Consider the following 19194-nt stretch of genomic DNA (forward strand, 5'->3'; position numbering starts at 1 on the left):
GAAACCCTGACCCTAATTTGAAACCACATCAAAGACTTCAAACACATGATTGTTTAATAAAAGATAGGAAAACACACTGAAACTGAATTGTGAAAAGGTTTTGCTTACTTTAATGTGGTTCTGAAGCATGTTTCAACTCACAAAACAAAAATTAGAATAAATACATGACAAAAATGCAAACTTTTTTTGCCCTACATCAGATGATTTAACAATTATCTTAGGTAATTAAATCAAGAGTCAAACAGGTTTTCTGCAGCATGAATGACATGATCAACCATTTCATCACTGTAATCTCAATAGATGCAGTTGTGGGTGATCAAATCACATCAGAATCTGAAATACACGTGTTGTTAATTTATGCCATGTAGTAGTGCATATCACATTCTACATTTGAGATTGATACTTGATCAAACCATGACAGTAGCTATTTCTTTGTGGTTTCCAAATTCATTGACAATGACAGTGTCCAAAGCAGTGTACACAATGTGATTTGCATGACTTCACAGCATGAGGAAGTGGGAAAGAACAACACAACATGTTTGTCCTGCTGGAGTCAAACCGTCAGTCAGAAAGTTTGATACATCTGCTGTTATTTATCTTCTACAGCTTCTCACTTATCTCTCCCCAACACCAGGTACTTTCCCACCTTTCAAATGCTGAGAAATAGTGAGTCAAACACTGATGAAATGGAGATTTTCAGTAACTTTGGTATTTTTTAAGAAGTACAAAAATAGTCCATCGATTGTCTCAAGACCTTTAAACCTGTGCCGTAATCAATTCAACACGTGTCACTGTCAAAATGGTCAATATCAGGTCTTGTGGTGCTTGACTCCAACAAACAACACATTGAATTAAACAGTGAAAAAAGTACAGGGCTTGAATTAGAATAAATACAATTAAAGACAAACTGCTTTCCTTCCAATTTTATACTCATGATTATAAAGTATTTTTTTTGTAGCACATACAGAGCAACCTGTGTTGAAAACGAGTCACCTTACTTGACTTTAACATAATTAGTTGTCAGTGACATCAATTATTCAGAAAATATACCACCACTTAGTGTTCAAATAAACTCCCTATATTTATAATGTTTTTTTTTTTAAAACTTATTCACTTATGATTTTTTATTTGTTTGCCATTTGGTCTTTGTTCTTGTTTCTTCTGCTGAAGGTTGGTTTTAACTATTGTCAATTCCAGATGCTCGTTGGTAGAATCTAGGCCCAAATCTGCATTAGAAAAGAGTGAAAATTAACAATGGTAACATAATGCTTGGCTACCACAATCATTTACTCTCAAAAATATGTATAGCAGGTGGAAGAAATGTGTGAAAAGTTGCAGAACCAAATACTGATGTGTATTTTGCTTTTTCCTGTCGTGCTCGTGTGTGTGCTTTTCACCCGTAAGGTGTTATCCCAAGAGGCGGAGCAGAGCGCCGTGCCGTCCGGGGACAATCGAACTCTGCTGACGCGGTTCTCGTGACCGTACATTGTGGAAATGCGATTTCCCTTCAGGACATCCCACACATTTATGGTGTAGTCGTTGTAGCCGGCGAAGAGCAGGCGACCTGAGAGGAGGTGAGAGGAAGTGTGACAGAGACTAAAATAGTCACAAGCTTTTTTTAAAAAGGAAACTTTTTGTTTTAGATTTACCACTGAGGGAAAAGTCCACGGTAGCTGCCCCAAAGATGATGCTGTCTTTCTGGTAAATGGCCACTTCGCGATCAGCACGTAAATCGTAGAAGCGACACTGAAACCAGCATGACATACACTGTGTTATCTTTTTAATATCTTGCAGACAAACAGGGGAAATTAAAAAAAAAATCTACAAACCCCTGTGCAAATTGATATACAAAAAAAAAGAACATAAATTATAGGTCACACTAATGGTCCTTTTTATATTCAATATAGTGCAACAGGAGACGTAAACTAATATGGTGACAGATGAATGAGGATGTTTCACTTTCCTTCCCGTTTATGACGATGAGAACTTTCCCCAAACGTGAGCGAGTATTAGACCTCATAGTGCGTTCATAACACGGAGGATGTGACTCACCGTGGCATCGTCAGAGGCAGACGCAAACGCGTCTCCGCTGGGGTAGTACCTGAACACACAAGAGTAGGTGGATGCATCTTACGATTAAGGTTAAGCCACCATCGTTGTCATCGATACCAGTGCAGACTCAATATGAAACCAAAATTCCAATACCAAAGTCATTGATTATTTTATAATCATCTCCTAGAGGCTCCATGTTACTGTTACCGACAGTGAATTATTCTTACTCAAATTTAAAAGGCTTCTTCTCAATCTCACAAGGAATAGGACGACTTTGCTGGCGTCAACATGGTTGAAGAAAATCATGCTGAAAATTGATTTTCTGATTTTATTTAGTGTGCTGCACTCACTTGACACAGTTGATGTCAGACTCGTGGTTCTCAAAGGACTGGATGTTCTGACCGGAGCGCATGTCCCACACGTTGGCCTTCTTATCACAGCCCTTGATAACATGCACAGTACACCATGTCAGTCGATATTGTCACGTAAGAATAATACGAATAATCTGCTCTCTTACGCCAGACACAAAAGTGTTCCCGGTCTCGGAGGGGGCGAGGTCCAGTGACAAGATGTCGGCGGTGTGACCGTGGAAGCTCTGCAGTAGCTGTCCGCTCTCCACGTCCCACAGAGCACACGTGCCATCGCCACTGCTAGTAAGGAGCTAGAATACACACACACACAAACAAACCATTGAAGACCACTGCACTTAAATTGATTTTAATATTAAAAAGATTTTTTTTTTTTGGTCTGTTTTGCATTCACGCTAAAGTGACAACATGAACAGCTTGCGTGATGAACAGACGATGAGCACTTAGGAGACAAACGCCTCCATCAGCGGTCCCGGCGGATTAGAGAATTCCCGCCGGGTGACCAATCCAGACGCACTTCCTGTTTAGCGTCCACGGCAAAGCTCCGGTTTCAGTGCGAATGCGTCGCAATTATCAGTAAGCCACAATTAGCGACACGACAGCAGATGGGAGCCGCGCTGATCCGACATGAGAGCTTCATCGTGGAGTATGTGTGTGTGAAAATAAAAATGGAACACGTCACGCGTAGTACTAAAATGAATAGATGCTTTCTGAATATCCGCCTGGAGCTCTACTTAGCAGGATAAAGACTGTCCTCGTGTGCGTGCGTGGCCTCAAGGCACAATGTTCCACTCTGTCTCAGATAAAAGCCACTCAAGTTCTAAAAATACTGACAAGTGGTGACCCCTTTGTCTCCTCCCACTAACCTCACCCCCACCCTCCACGCTTTCTTATTTTTGCCCCTACGGCCTCCTCTGTCGTCAATCAAAGCGTGCGATCTAATAATATGTCCATTTTGTCTTGAACAATAATCGCTTCAACTTCGGCTTCGATGAATATAAAGTCCGCTACTCTGGCTTTCAAAATCAACTGCTTCTGTTGAAAATGGCGCTCACCTGCATGTCGGAGTTGGTGAAGGTGCAGCCTGACACATAGTTGGTGTGCATGGCTACCGACTTCTTCTTGCTCACCGGGTTCTCGTTCGGGTCCATCGAAAGCGGAAAAACACAACATTTGTTGTCCAGACCTCTGCGGGACCATAAACGCAACATGATGAGAAAAACAGGGTTAAAGTCAGATTAGGGTTTCAAAGCAGGCCTTGAAATGACAGATTAAGAGACCGTCAATGTTCCATTTCGAGTTTTGAACCATGATTAGGATTCAAACAAGAGTTTACAATGAGGATTATTGATTGTGATCAAGGTTTGAATATAAGGTTACGGTTTCTATCATGGGATTAGAATGAAATCATGGTTGAGGGTTTCGAGGAAAGGGTTGTGGTTCCAAACCAGGGTGACAAATGAAGGTTTCAAGATGGATACACACCCACATGCCACCGCACAACCTGAGGGTGCGTACGCACACGCCATCACCCACGTGCACGGCAGGCTCATGGCATGCTCCTGTAAAGAAAATAAAAATACCCACAGAATTGATGAGCTTTTTGGTATGACGTTACAGAGAAAAGATGGCAGTGCAGACTATTTAGGAGGATTATGTTATTATGTTGATGTGGTTCTCTAAGTGCACATGTGATCTTTTCATGTGTTTCATGTGCTCGTGGAAGTTGTCATGTGAAGAAAGAACAGTGTGTCAGGTTCTATTGGGCCAGCAGAACCTGTTTTTAAATGATTTAATTCTACACATGTGACTCATTTCATTTCTCAACTACATATTGTAAATGAGGGTAATTTATGGAATGTATTTATTTTATTTATCAATGATTTCCACAAGTGCCACTGTTTTTAAATGGACAGGAAAATTACATAAAAATTATTTTAATATTTAAAATGTCTTGATAGTGACTGGTTAAAAAACTAAATACCTGATTAAGTGATACGATTTGAAAAAGTCACATGAAAGATTTTGAAAGGAAAAAAACAATCAGACCTATGGCAATGGAAAACTAAATTAAAAAATATATTTTTATATATTTAAACTTAAAATTATTGGTGAGAAAGTTTTAACAAATGTAACTGAATGAAGAAAAATTATTTCAAGTGAATATGCACAAGAGTCACAACCTCATTAAAATCAAAGGTATCTTATAAATGAACTGTTAGTAATTGTAAATGAATACAAAGTCAAATAAAGGCAGAGGGAGAATTTCTTTAACCCTTTGTCATTTGTTATCGTTCCACTTACCTTATTGAGAGTGAATGCATCCCAGACAATCACTTTTCCATCCTACATAACAGAAAAAAAAAAACCCTCAAATGTTAATATCCAAACACATTCATGTTCCAAAGCAGTGGTCAGAAATATTTTCGCGGACCGGCCTTTATATAAATAAATGATACATTTATAAAAATAAATAATACATTTGTAATAAATATATAAATACGATGAAATAAAATGATACGACTGGTATAAAAACAAGTATAAACGACATATTTTTAAAATGATTTTTTTTTTAACCCTAGGCTTTAGTGAGGTGTATGATTTTATGGGGCAGCACACGAGCAACTGTGTTGCAAATTTTTCCATAATAAAAATTATCAGTCTTATTGAGATTTGAACTCAGGTTGATGGGTTGAGAGTCCACAGAACTAACCACTGCACTATGGAACACTCACTGGTGTCACAAGGAAATTACGTATATGATTTAATGGAGCACTTCCTAAAGTGATTCCTTCTTTTTTTTCTTTTCATGACTTCAACCAGTAAGCGTCGGTAATGCGCGTTGAAGCTGGTGCCACCTCGCCGTAAAACAAAACGAAGAAGAAAATGACGTAACTTCCTGTTCACAAACGAATCATGAATTGCATATCCTGTTCATCAACTGAACGGAACTGTGAGTGAACAAGTCAGTGCTTTGCATTTCCAGTTCATCGCGAGAACGGACCAGTGAAGGAATGAATCTTGACTTTCCCGTTCGCGAACGAGTTAATGGATGAATTGCCTTCCCGTGCATCAACGGATCAGTCAGTGAACGTGTTGCGTCTCCTGACGTGAACTATGGAAGCCAGAATGTCGATTTACGATTTGCTAAGGAAAGAAAGAACCACTCACTGAAATACCACTTCTTTTATGCACGTTTTCTCCAAGCTAACGGCTAACTATTGCATGAAGGGATGCGCCGTTATGCAACAACGGGGAGATTATGCTTCTCTTTGGGTAATCTTGATTTTATAACACTTAAAATAACGTGTATGCATATATACGCCTTAATATTGTTATCCAATGTATCTACTGCAATGTCACATTCCATTGCTGGTTTGAAATTTACTTTTATCATTATTATTATTATTATTTTAAATAAACGTTTATGTTAAAACTTGTCTGGTGTTTTATTCCTTGTTTTTATATTCGCCAATTAAAACATAAAAATCAGACATTTGGTTAACTGCTTTATATGACAACATGTCATAATATATACAATATAACAATATGGGTGTTATATGAGTTGGTGTCCCCCAAAATAACATGTCAGCATACGTAACCCCTGGTAGGTTTTTTTTGAGTTTTTCCTTGCCCTTTTGGGAGCTTAAGATCAGGAGATGCTTTGAGAATAATTGTCAATTGATTGTCTATGTGAAGCCCTTTTGAGACTGCTTGTGATTTAAGGCTATACAAATAAACTTGACTTGACTTGATAACGGATTTTTTGTTCAACCTTTTATTCATACACAAACACATTCGGTATAATAACACCATCAACTACAATCCAACAAATACAAAATTAAAACATCAATGTCGGCATAACGTGTGTCGGCTGGCATAGCAGCAACGCTGTCACTCACTTGTGAATCTTCACGAATGAACCTGAAAATGGTAGTGTACCTAATGGAGTGTCCGTGTGATGTCACAGATCAACCAGCCAATCAGAAAGTGGGGGTGAGGGCGGGTGTGGCACTTTTCACTTTCAGTTAAGCTTTGGCCATGATCTTTCCCTAATGAATTGGCCTGTTATTAGGTACACCTGAAAATGGCGGTGTACCTAATGGAGTGTCCAAGTGATGTCACAGATCAACCAGCCAATCAGAAAGTGGGGGTGAGGGCGGGTGTGGCACTTTTCACTTAAACCAGGGGTGCCAACCTCCAGTCCTCGAAGGGCCGCGTTCCAACATGTTTTCCAAGTGACCCTCGTTAAGCGCAGGTGCGTGAAAAGTTTTAGCTTCTTTCACGTTCAAAAGGAGCTAAAAGTTTTCACGCAGCTGCACTTAACGAGGGAATCACACGGACACTCCATTAGGTACACCGCCATTTTCAAGCGTACCTAATAACAGGCCACTTTATTAGGGAAATATCATGGTCAAAGGTCACAGGCGTCAAGCTCTAGTCCTCGGGCCGCGTTCCAACATGTTTTCCAAGTGACCCTCGTTAAGCGCAGGTGCGTGAAAAGTTTTAGCTTCTTTCACGTTCAAAAGGAGCTAAAAGTTTTCACGCACCTGCACTTAACGAGGGAATCACACGGACACTCCATTAGGTACACCGCCATTTTCAAGCGTACCTAATAACAGGCCACTTTATTAGGGAAATATCATGGTCAAAGGTCACAGGCGTCAAGCTCTAGTCCTCGGGCCGCGTTCCAACATGTTTTCCAAGTGACCCTCGTTAAGCGCAGGTGCGTGAAAAGTTTTAGCTTCTTTCACGTTCAAAAGGAGCTAAAAGTTTTCACGCAGCTGCACTTAACGAGGGAATCACACGGACACTCCATTAGGTACACCGCCATTTTCAAGCGTACCTAATAACAGGCCACTTTATTAGGGAAATATCATGGTCAAAGATCACAGGTGTCAAGCTCTAGCCCTCGGGGCCGCGTTCCAACATGTTTTCCAAGTGACCCTCGTTAAGCGCAGGTGCGTGAAAAGTTTTAGCTTCTTTCACGTTCAAAAGGAGCTAAAAGTTTTCACGCACCTGCACTTAACGAGGGAATCACACGGACACTCCATTAGGTACACCGCCATTTTCAAGCGTACCTAATAACAGGCCACTTTATTAGGGAAATATCATGGTCAAAGATCACAGGTGTCAAGCTCTAGCCCTCGGGGCCGCGTTCCAACATGTTTTCCAAGTGACCATCGTTAAGCGCAGGTGCGTGAAAAGTTTTAGCTTCTTTCACGTTCAAAAGGAGCTAAAAGTTTTCACGCACCTGCACTTAACGAGGGAATCACACGGACACTCCATTAGGTACACCGCCATTTTCAAGCGTACCTAATAACAGGCCACTTTATTAGGGAAATATCATGGTCAAAGATCACAGGTGTCAAGCTCTAGCCCTCGGGGCCGCGTTCCAACATGTTTTCCAAGTGACCCTCGTTAAGCGCAGGTGCGTGAAAAGTTTTAGCTTCTTTCACGTTCAAAAGGAGCTAAAAGTTTTCACGCACCTGCACTTAACGAGGGAATCACACGGACACTCCATTAGGTACACCGCCATTTTCAAGTGTACCTAATAACAGGCCACTTCATTAGGGAAATATCATGGTCAAAGGTCAAAGGTATCAAGCTCTAGTCCTCGGGGCCGCGTTCCAACATGTTTTCCAAGTGACCCTCGTTAAGCGCACCTGCGTGAAAAGTTTTTGGTCACTTTCACGTTCTGCAGGAGCTAAAACTTTTCACGTAGGTGCGCTTAACGAGGGAGTCACACGGACACTCCATTAGGTACACCGCCATTTTCAAGTGTACCTAATAACAGTGTCCAAATGACGTCACAGATCAAACAGCCAATCAGAAAATGGGGGTGAGGGCGGGTGTGGCACATTTCACTTTCATTTAAGGTTTGACCATGATTTTTCCCTAATGAAGTGGCCTGTTATTAGGAACACCTGAAAATGGCGGTGTACCTAATGGAGTGTCCGAGTCAGGTCACAGATCAAACAGCCAATCAGAAAGTGAGGATGAGGGCGGGTGTGCAAATTTTTTCATGATAAAATAATTTTCTCATCCCTCCGGGACTTGAACTTGGACTGCTGGGGTGAGAGTCCAGAGGACTAACCTCTACACTATGGAGCCCACACTGTTGTCACCTGGACTTTACGTATATGCTTTTATGGAGCAGCTCACAAGCGAATAGTATAGATCAGTGATCCCAACTTTTTCTGCGCCACGGACCGGTTACGTGTCAGAAATAGTTTTGGCTCCTGAGTGAACGATTCGTCCAAAAGAACGAATCTTTTCAGTGAACGAGAGTGAGTGGGGCAGCACCCGAGCAATTGAGTTGCAAATTTTTCCATGATAAAACATTGGTGATCTCACCGGGATTTGAACTCGGATCGCTGGAGCGGGAGTACAGAGCGCTAACCACCACACTATGGAACCCTTGCTGTAGTCGCATGGAAATTACGTATATGGTTTAGTGGAGCAGCTCACAAGCGAATAGTATAGATCGGTGGTCCCCAACCTTTTGTGCGCCACGGACCCGTTACGTGTCAGAAATATTCTCGCAGACCGGCGCTGCACTTAACGAGTGTGCACGCGTGTGCATATACCTGGGATGAGCTGACCATGCGCCGCTTGTCTTTGCACCAGTCCATGCACAACACTTTATTGTTATGACCCTTGAGCACACGTCTGGTCTTGATGGACAGAGACGACACCGTCTCCACCTTCTCTGCCAACTTGCTTACTGCACACAAACGCGAATGCAGATATATAATAATTTATATATTGCTATTTATCTTTTTTAAAAATAAAATAATATTTAAATTACTGATTATTTCCTCATTTTAACAGTAATTTAGAAAACGGATGGATTAATTACTACATTTTTTAAAATTGTAAATAACATTATTTTAGTTTTTATGAGAGAGTCTTTAAAAAACAAAATCAAACCTACAGAATACTACAGGAGCTGTATAAAAAAAAATAAGCTTCATGAGGGTCCGTTAATCAAAACAAATAGGACAATTGCATGAATGTTTTGAAATTTTTGCTGACTTACACTCGACGTCATTGAGCTTGTTCCTCTCTTCGTCCAATTTCTTTTTCAAATTGGCACTTTCCCTCTTGAGCGAGGCCAGACTTTCCCCCGCCTGGAGCCCCTGACACGCCATCTTCGCACATCCAACCACACAATCACCACAGACAGCAGCACATTCACGAGAATTTCAATGTCGGGATTGAAGAAGAGACGCAAAAAGCATACTTGTGGTTTGACTGTGCGGCACAGCTTCCAGACAAGAGCGCTCGTGCACAGATCCAGCTCGGCTTGCATGAAATTCTAACCTCAAGTGCGCCCTCCTCTGGCCATCTGTGTCACTGGCTACACTGTATGACATGGGACGTGACTTGATTACCTTCTCCACGCAGAGGGAGCAGTAGTTGATGGCCTCGGTCTTGATGTAGATGTTCATGAGGGGGCTGGCCTTGTCGCAGCTTTCGCACGGCCCAAAGGTGACCGCCACGAATGTCTGGTCACACATGGCTGCACTAGGGATCACGCACACGTCTGCGGCACACAAACACAACCAACACGCGACAGTCGATGACAACTTGGTATTTTGATTGCAACACCACGAGAGCACATCTTATGTGTGTGTGTGTGTAGGGGGGGGTGTTAGACGAATATAAGTAACCGGTAATCTAGTCAAGCTTGATCCTTCTCTAGAAAAGCGGCAACTATTCCGAGAGCAACAAACAGGAAAAAAAAGACCCTATAATGAATATACAATAAATGGGAAAAATGCCAGTTCCCCTTTGCTACATTAAATGTAGACAATTATTCTATCATATAAAGCACATTATTCAAAATACAAAAAAAAAAATGTTTTGTATTAAGGCACTGATACTGTACAATAAACTGATTACTATTTATCCTCTATAGGAAAAATGTGCTAAAATACCAAATTAATTCATAAAATACACACATTAATATTACATTGAAATAAATGTGATTAAAAAGTGCAAATTTAGAGAGAAATAAGTATTCCTGATATAAAAATTGATTTAAAAAAACTAAATGAGATCAATGATATGGGAAAAAAAATACATACTTTCATACAACCTACAGCAACAAGCAACCACACACATTTATCCTTTAGTACCCAATGCATCATTGTATGCATGATCTCATACTAATTAGACATTTATTAGAATAAACATGCAACAATACAATATTCCAAATGCCCTCTGAGTGGTTTATAATAAATAGCAGTGATAAGAGACTGGATCCTTACCTTAGAGAATATTTTTGGGGTACGTACGTGTGTGTACGCCAAGCAGGTATTTATTTGTCCTGGTGGAAGTGAGTTGAGTTTTGCACTGAAGAGGATTGCAACTAAGCTTCTTATACACTTGCTAAAGCTTGTGACTCTGCCCTACTTTGACTGGATACACTTGCAGGTGAATCTCCTGAGTGCCACCAATGAAAAAAATTCATAGAGCAGAAAGACATGTTGAAAATCAATTGACTGCTACCCTTCAGACTCCAATTGAAAAGTTTGAGGAAAATCAACATAAGACTGACAATAAAGGGCTCATCTATTTGAAAATCAAATTATAATTCCAGGAAATATAAATAGCATGAAATAAAAACTAGTATTCTAAACTTTTGTCTCATATTCATCTTCTCAGCTAAAAACTTAAAAGGTTACACAACAAAAACAAAGCATTTAACCTTGCTAAGTATTCTTCTTCTGTTAACCAGCACACATTTATATTATATTTATATATTTAGCTAATAACCCAAGAACATTCTCCAAAGGGGAAAGAAACAAAATGTCTTTGAGGCAGCATGTCAGTGCTTGGATTCTTTTATTCATCTTTGTTTTTGTCATACTTTTACAGATTTGACAATTGAAGTTGTTAACAGTGAACACGTCCACTAAAGCACAGCTACCAGGAACTACAAACAGTCCAGTTTGTCAGAGATGATGATTGGACGGTGGAGCATCGGCAGGCGACATCAGTGACGGAAAATGAGTTCTTCTTTGTACAGTCTTCCTCTGGGTAGGGTTTTAAAAAGTCTAATAGACTGTGCGGGACAACAAACAAAAACAAAACAAAAAACAAGCCAAACAAAAGAAATATTTGCTCTTGATGTTACACTCCAACTTAAGACTTCACAGATGACAATAACAATGGCACCACGCCGACCAAGTCACGCGTGTAAGGCTTTGTCCACGACTAATGTGATGCTAAAATCATATGAACACTTTTCATTAAACATTCAGCAGGTGATGAATCCATCCTCTACATAATTTTCTCTCTCTTATACAAACTGCATGTTTGATTTCTTTACACACATACTCAGCCCAAACAATAATCACACACACTTGGAGTGTTGTTAGGACCACAAGCAAAAAAAAAAAGACATGTAACCGAGTTTCTCCTCCTTTGTTCTGGCAAAATTACCACTAAAACATCACGAGAATAGCCATTTCGATTTCACAGTAAAAAAAAGTGACATTTTAAAGCCAGAGAAGTGTTTTTAAAAAATATTTAACGACATGCTGGTTTCTACTGTCTTGTGGAAATCGCGACATTCACATTTAATTGCACATCAGTAATAATATGGATTAATGTCAAAACAAGAATTGTTTTTGTAACATTGCATCTTTTTCCACGCTTTTTTACTCACAACAAAAAAATTGCAATTTGACCTAAAAAAAACAAACTCAGCAGATGTTTATTATAATTTTATTTTTTGTGTATTATTCTGTTTATTTCCAAGTAAATTGAAATTTTCAGTTTTTTCCCCCTCATAATGTTACTTTTTTTTCTCATGTAACCAGTTTCTTTTTTTTTTTCACATTGTGGCCCTAACAACCACAAATCAATAACTATTTTGTTAACATTATGACTTGACTAATATGACCTTTTTCTTCAAACGTTCAGATTTGAGTCAGTAACATTCTAACTTAAACTTCTTGCAATTCCACAATTTCATTTAATAATTTTGCTATTTTTTCTGACGTCTTTATAACTTTTCCCCTTATTCAACTGGCCTTAATAATTAATAGATGCAGTGAAAAGCCGAGGTGTTCAACAGTTTACAACAAGCAGTAGAATTGTATTGGGATTGGTTTCCGTTTTCCGGTTTCTGTTATGTCTTCCAAGCCAGATACTGTTTACATTGCTGTCGGTTGGTTTGTTTGTTTTGATCGTGAGCAGGATAAGCGAAATGAAAATTACGCCTTCACATGCCTGAGAAGATCCAATGAAATTACGTTTCCTCCAATATTACACACTACTTGCAATCGAGTCTAATGGACCAGATCAATCAGATGGAATTGTCAAGAAAAAATAAATAAATATTGAACCATATAACATTTTAGCACAATCGTGTACTCTTAGAGTACCTAAGGGGCGGAGCTCTGTTATTTGCTGTAACTTGATTGGCTGATTGAAAATAGTCACGGGAACTGTCTCACTTGTTGGAAAAGTACATTCAAATAAGAAAACAAAACAATAGAATGATACAAGTAGAGTCAAGTCAAAAATAAACAGAAAATAAATACTCTCTTAGGTTTTGAGGCTAAATAAGCTTAGGTGGACGGAGGTTAACACTGTTGGCAAATGACACGAGGCAGCAGGGCAATGGTACCAGTACATCTCTTTCAGATAACATAAATCATAAAAATCACTCCTCTATGCCTTTTTTTTTTGCAGCCTGTGCAGTCTAGAATCCGTTGTAAGCATATGTTGTCAGGAAGTCCCGCCAAACACACAAGAAAATAAACATCCGACATCTTCAGCTGTTTTTTTTTTGGTCATAAAAACAATGTACATTTCGAAATGGTAAAGGCAGAGAGAGATATGACATGAAGCTGTTTGAGGCACTGAGAAAGAACCTCACAATGCTGCTCGATGATAAGAACAAATAAAGATCAATAAATAATAGCAGAGCAATAGCGTCGCCTGTTAAGCGACAACCTGTGCTACATACGCTTGGTCCAATGAGCAGGATGAGCCCGGCGCGAAAGAAAGCAAATCAAAACGCCTCGTGGCAAAGCGGGTAGAGAATGCAATAAATACACGCATTGATCATATTTATATATATTCATCTATATGTGCATAAATAACATGGCGCAGACGACGTGTGATCGGCCGTCATGGCTTGACTGAGCATGAAAAGGCTTGTTATTTAAACGCCTGACCTCAAAGAACTAAGCGACCAAAAAGGGGTAGGAGGGATTTAATTACAGTGATCCTGGGCAAGTTAATCAATCAAGCTGCACTCCGCGGAATTTCTCCATAAAATATCATTACAATATCCTTTTCATTTGATCATTGATGACAAACACAAATCACAAAACAAACATTTTTAGTTGTGGGTTTTCCTGCTCGCCTCTAGAAAGTAATTTTGGGACAGGAATCGGGTTCAAATGTCTGAGTCGCGACAAGAAGCTATTATTTCACTGTAATGGATTCTACTTAGGGCGGCTGGCGCACTGGTGAGCACGTCCGCTTCACAGTTAGGAGGGTGCGGGTTTGATTCCACCTCCGGCCCTCCTTGTGTGGAGTTTGCATGTTCTCCCCGGGCCTGCGCGGGTTTTCTTCGGGCACTCTGGTTTCCTCCCACATCCCAAAAACATGCTTGGTAGGCCAATTGAGCACTCCAAATTGTCCCTAGGTGTGAGTGCGAATGGTTGTTTGTCTCAGTGTGCCCTGCGATTGGCTGGCAACCAGTTCAGGGTGTCCCCCGTCTACTGCCCGATGACTGCTGGGATAGGCTCCAGCACACCCGCGACCCCCGTGGGGACAAGCGGTACAGATAATGGATGGATGGATTCTGCTTATAAAACTTATTAGATACCCACAATTTCTCAGTTGGCAGTAGTGTCCAATTTCAGCCACAGGTGGCACTAGCGCTTAGAAACTCAATATCCCGTGGAGTGGAGCTTTAATTTGTTCTAAAATAACTGATTTATTACTAATAACGCACGTTTGCGCAACTATCAATGCTAGCAACGTATACGGACAGGCAAAAAAATTACATGCTCTTCCCTTGATGACACTAAGTAAATGTGTGAGTGAGTTTTTGCCATTATTTCAGTATGCAGTGAATCCACACACGTTTTCAAATTCATGTCGTGTTTAATCTGAAAATATTGCTTTGGTGTATTCAACTACTGTGAAATTAGTGCTTTGCCCATTTGTGGTACAATTGCCAGCCATTTTTGGGTCAATTACTCGGCGGATTCACTGTTTTTGGTTGCATTTTTGTCCGATGGTAAGATTGGGAAACGTTGCTAAAGAGATGTGAAGAAAACAGCACGTGGAGCATGCACGGTGTGTTTTGTGACGCTCACGGTTTGTGTGAGAGAGAGAGAAAGATACAGTAGATGGCCACTATCCTCTCCCCGGCTCAGACGCGGGTAAGGAAGGACAGGTTGAGTGAGCTGGGGATTTGAATACTCTCCAGGGCGAGGGAAGATGGGTTGAACGGGAAAGTGATCGGGTAGATCATTTTGGTGTCCATCAGCAGCTGTGGACTCTCGCAGCGGTCCCGCAAACGAGTCTGGAGAAGACAAAGACGGTTAGTACAAAGTACGCACTGCTGGACATGGATTTGATGGCGACTCCTGTTTTGGTTAGCAAAGGAATGACTAAATTGCATATGAAGATTTTTTTTTTTTCAGCCATCACACAGAAATTTCAAAATACAAGCAAAAAATGTGTCTTAAGTGCTTTTCTGCCATCTTGTGGTATCGACAGACAATTTTAGCTGGGGCAACCATTACCATAGAGTTCGATCCCTGTTACTCTAAATGTGGGTGGACCCTTGGGCACTTAAGTAAGGTTTGTAATTTATTATGACGTAAAATGCTGAGTTGTTACTCACCTGTATATTTCGGATGAATGAAACAGACACCCTCTCCTCAAACTCGTTGACCGGAGTGTAGAGGTTCAGAACCTTCACGATCTGAAGGAAATGGAAAAACATTGAGAGAAGTCATGAAGCACTTTAAGTATTTGTTGACAAAGAACAAAATAAAACAAAACTAGACCAGCTGAAGTCAAAGGAGTGACTTCTGATTGATAAGTTGCAGTAATTAAATCAGAGCATGGGTCAGTCTTGGTTGTGTACCTGTGCGGTGGTGAGGGCCAAGCACATGGAGCAGATGGCTTCGGCGTCCTCGTCCGTCTTCTTCTTGACCTGGAGCAGTTGGGCGGCCTGGATGAGAGGCTCAAGAGTCTCCTTGGCCCCGCAATTCATCAAGTTTTTGTCCCGCAGCCACTCCTCCAGCTGGCTCACGTTGTACCTGGATCACATGCGCTACGTCAACTACCTCTACATTGTGTGAAAATGTTTATTTAATGTAATTTAATGTATCACTAATTTAATTTTCCAATTTAGTTTTTAAAATACCGTGAAAACTTGTCCTACAGCATTAACACATGAAATTTTCATCTTCACTAGAAAGCTCCGCCCTTTTTTTTTCCTACCTGATCTGCATGCCTTTGCTCCACGAGCACATATCCTTGCGCAGCAGAAGGTTGTTGAGGGTGACAGCGCCGATGACGTAGAACTGCTGTTTGACCACCTGCTTGATGAGCTCAGGGTCGGTGCCGTGCTGGCACATGGTGGAGTGGAAGGCGTTTAGCTGGCGCAGGATGGAGTCCAGCGTGTAGGTGCCCTCGTCGGCGATGCTGGACGTCCGCTTGCGCAGGCCCGTCGGCTTCACGCCCGACACGCCCTGGATGGTCTCATGCTCCAGCATGCCCGACACTGATGGGGGAAAAAAAAGTTTCAATCATATGTATCTTTGGACTTGGATATCTGCCAGTAAGCAGGTACGCACCTATCATGGGCTGAAGTGTGTTCTCCATGCATTTGATGAGCTGCTGGTAGATCTGGATGGCCAGGTCACTGATCACCGATCTGTACTCAGTCAGGTCAAAGTTGGACAGACAGTGCTCGTTCTGCCGGGATGTGTTGTGCTTCATGAACACCTGGCGGGAAACATTTTTTATCAGAGAATAATAATGAGGAAAATTGTCCTGACTTCATCTATTATCTGGAGTATTTTTGCAAAACATTTTTTTTCCCAGAGAGAGTTTAGGAAGACTTTTTACATCATCTCCACTGTACTGCTTGAGACAATGCAGGAAGCGGCAGGTGTTGGCCAGCCAGAAGGAGACAGTCTCAAAGTCATCTCCTCGTTTCTGAAAGGAAGAGGCGAAACACACAAGAGAGTGACTTACGAGTTCAATCGCTTGTATCATTATTTAATTTCAGCAAAATGAATGAAATGCCATTCATCCCTTATACCATCCCAAAAAATAAAAAAATATATTATTTTCCACCTATTTTTTTTTCGATAAGAAAACGGGCTCTGCATAATATTGGACTGAATAAAAACATAATGTAAAAACCTTAAATGTTTTAATTCAATAATTCAACGGACATTGTGTCACTCCTGGTGATAAATTGAGATAAACTACTGTGATTACAAAAAATCCATGCAAGCTCACTTTATCTCCAAATGGAGATAAACAAACCTTGAGGATCTTCTTGATGCTGTTGATGGTGGAGGTGAGCAGCGTGCGGACCTTCTGGTCATCGTTGAGGTAGTCGGCATGCCTTACACACATGAACAGAATGTAGGCAGGCAAACCCGGGATCAGGTTGACAGCCACGCCGCGAGGCTTTAGCTCTACACAAACACAAAAGGAACAAAAGTGTTACTCGGTAGATTTGTACAAAGTACATGTTTGTGGTAGCTCAACTTTATCCGTCATATACGCCATCAAACTTACCCAGGATCAAGTTCTTGACCAGTTTCATCTCATCCTCCTTCTTGTACTCCAGCATACCCTGGAAGTCTTTCTCCCGGCGAGGAATGTTGACCGGGCGGATGGGCTCGTCCACCATCTGTCCTGGTGACGTCTGACCCTCCGCTTGACCGGCTGCAATGCAAATGATTTATGATTGTGATTTAACAAACACAGGCAATAATATTAGAGACAGTTGATGATGTTGCATCTTACCTCCCATCTCGCCAATCCTCTTGGAGTAAACCTTCAGCTGCTTCTTGAGCTTGCGAATGGTTCGGTCCTGTTTTTCCAGCTGCTCCATAAGATCCTGTAATGTGGATAGAAGGGAGAAGCAGACGTAAAGGAGGCGAAGACAAACTGGAAAGGCCTTCACCTTGAAAACAGCTTTTCACTGTCGCCCTCTATTGGTCAAGTGCCACACTGACAATCAATGACCTTTTTTTTTTTTTACAATTACTAAGGGGCAATTTTTCCAAGCACCCACTCATAATCCAAACACCATGTAAACATAACAACCATGTATATTTCAAAAATAAAAAGTTGTTTAAAAAGTCATCAAATTAGGGTTTAATTTGATTAGGTCTTTATGTGCTTTGTGCTTAAGGTTTTATGTGCACAGCAAAAGCGAAAGCAAGCCTAAGCCTAACACAAACCCTAACCCTAAGCACAGCATAAGCGAAAGCAAGCCTAAGCCTAACACAAACCCTAACCCTAAGCACAGCAAGAGCAAGCCTAACCCTAAGCACAGCAAAAGCGAGAGCAAGCCTAAGCCTAACACAAACCCTAACCCTAAGCACAGCAAGGGCAAGCCTAACCCTAAGCACAGCAAAAGCAAGCCTAAGCCTAACACAAACCCTAACCCTAAGCACAGCAAGAGCAAGCCTAACCCTAAGCACAGCAAAAGCAAGCCTAAGCCTAACACAAACCCTAACCCTAACCCTAAGCACAGCACAGGCTTGCTCTTGCTGTGCTTAGGGTTAGGGTTTGTGTTAGGCTTAGGCTTGCTCTCGCTTTTGCTGTGCTTAGGGTTAGGCTTGCTCTTGCTGTGCTTAGGGTTAGGGTTAGGGTTTGTGTTAGGCTTAGGCTTGCTCTGGCTTTTGCTGTGCTTAGGGTTAGGCTTGCTCTTGCTGTGCTTAGGGTTAGGGTTTGTGTTAGGCTTGCTCTCGCTTGTGCTGTGCTTAGGGTTAGGCTTGCTCTTGCTGTGCTTAGGGTTAGGATTTGTGTTAGGCTTAGGGTTATGCTGGGTCATGCTGCAACAATAAATTCCGAGTGAGCAGAATCCAAACATTTATAGACAAACAAGCAAAGACAAAGCAGAAGGTAGTTTGCTCTCAGGTCAGAATGAGAGCCGCTGAACTAATTTGGAAGAAAAAAAAACAGTTTAGCAGGAATTGGTGCCAGTTAAAAGAGAAGAAATATATGTATAGCTGCTTCGGTCTAAATTAGTAACTGCGGTAATAAGAGTTAGATGCCGTCAGCCTTTGGAAACAAACTGCTGTTAGTTGAAACTCTCGTGCAGAACACACACGCAGACAGTCTGTACATACAACCATCCGGCGTAAAATGATGACTCGCGCCTCTCGGGATGCTGTGGGGTCGTCGGCCACCAGCTCCTGTCATGTAACACCATCCACACGTCACACGAGTGTGTGTGGGTTTGTGTGTGGGAGCTTATTTTAAGTCAGTGTTGAAAGACCCTTGAAATAACTTCTACTATGAATTGCCACGCGATAAATAAATGGCGTACCAGGTTCTCGTTGGTGAGCCGGGTGATCTCATGCTGCAGACTAGCTTCGATGCGGGCCTCCGGAGGCAGCTGGAGGTTCTGTGCCAGGAGCTGCTGCTGCCGGTTGTTTTCCTCCTTGACGTTCTGCAGCTCACCGCGCAGAGATTCCACCTCGCTGTCGTAGCTGCGCCGCTGGGTCTGCAGCTGGTGCTCCAGGAGCCTGGC

At 41.4% G+C, this 19194-nt stretch overlaps 2 protein-coding genes and 1 long non-coding RNA gene across 9 annotated transcripts in view; 1 reads left to right on the forward strand and 2 right to left on the reverse strand.

Moving 5' to 3' along the window:
* Positions 1-87: 87 nt before the first annotated feature.
* Positions 88-10784, reverse strand: gnb5b (guanine nucleotide binding protein (G protein), beta 5b). Its single transcript, XM_088372294.1, has 13 exons — positions 10697-10784; positions 9818-9969; positions 9463-9574; positions 9011-9147; positions 4725-4766; positions 3906-3982; positions 3476-3608; positions 2570-2713; positions 2403-2494; positions 2053-2101; positions 1650-1746; positions 1398-1564; positions 88-1226 (listed from the first exon to the last, which is right to left on the reverse strand). Exons 2-13 carry the CDS (start codon positions 9941-9943, stop codon positions 1215-1217), a joined length of 1188 nt encoding a protein of 395 aa, XP_088228420.1. The 5' UTR covers positions 9944-9969; positions 10697-10784; the 3' UTR covers positions 88-1214.
* Positions 2307-3120, forward strand: LOC148400847 (uncharacterized). Its single transcript, XR_015857797.1, has 2 exons — positions 2307-2705; positions 2822-3120. It is a non-coding gene; the product is annotated as an uncharacterized LOC148400847 (long non-coding RNA).
* Positions 10785-11256: 472 nt separating the features above from the next.
* myo5aa (myosin VAa) overlaps positions 11257-19194 on the reverse strand; it is a 30679-nt gene continuing 22741 nt past the window's right edge. For 5 of the 7 annotated variants that reach the window (XM_088370810.1, XM_088370814.1, XM_088370809.1 and 2 more), the window contains 11 exons: positions 18991-19189; positions 18791-18856; positions 17457-17550; positions 17226-17375; positions 16968-17122; positions 16542-16631; positions 16268-16418; positions 15912-16194; positions 15553-15727; positions 15307-15387; positions 11257-14982 (listed from right to left, as the gene is read on the reverse strand). In XM_088370810.1, the coding sequence (XP_088226936.1) occupies positions 14830-14982; positions 15307-15387; positions 15553-15727; positions 15912-16194; positions 16268-16418; positions 16542-16631; positions 16968-17122; positions 17226-17375; positions 17457-17550; positions 18791-18856; positions 18991-19189 (1597 nt within the window). In that variant the 3' untranslated portion in view covers positions 11257-14829. The remainder of the gene's footprint in view (positions 14983-15306; positions 15388-15552; positions 15728-15911; positions 16195-16267; positions 16419-16541; positions 16632-16967; positions 17123-17225; positions 17376-17456; positions 17551-18790; positions 18857-18990; positions 19190-19194) is intronic. The other 2 variants (XM_088370813.1, XM_088370808.1) reach the window with 1 other exon arrangement.

Source organism: Syngnathus floridae, chromosome 3, assembly GCF_059516105.1.
Source record: "Syngnathus floridae isolate MCC-2025c chromosome 3, RoL_Sflo_1.0, whole genome shotgun sequence".
NCBI lineage: Eukaryota > Metazoa > Chordata > Actinopteri > Syngnathiformes > Syngnathidae > Syngnathus > Syngnathus floridae.

Excerpts from the sequence above, each read along its gene's own strand:
- gnb5b (XM_088372294.1), bottom strand. The coding sequence starts at position 9,943 with ATGTGTGACCAGACATTCGTGGCGGTCACCTTTGGGCCGTGCGAAAGC. Across the intron at positions 1,747-2,052 it reads CTGCCTCTGACGATGCCACG|TGTCGCTTCTACGATTTACG; the intron begins GTGAGTCACATC and ends TGCTGGTTTCAG. Across the intron at positions 1,565-1,649 it reads CGTGGACTTTTCCCTCAGTG|GTCGCCTGCTCTTCGCCGGC; the intron begins GTAAATCTAAAA and ends ACCTCCTCTCAG.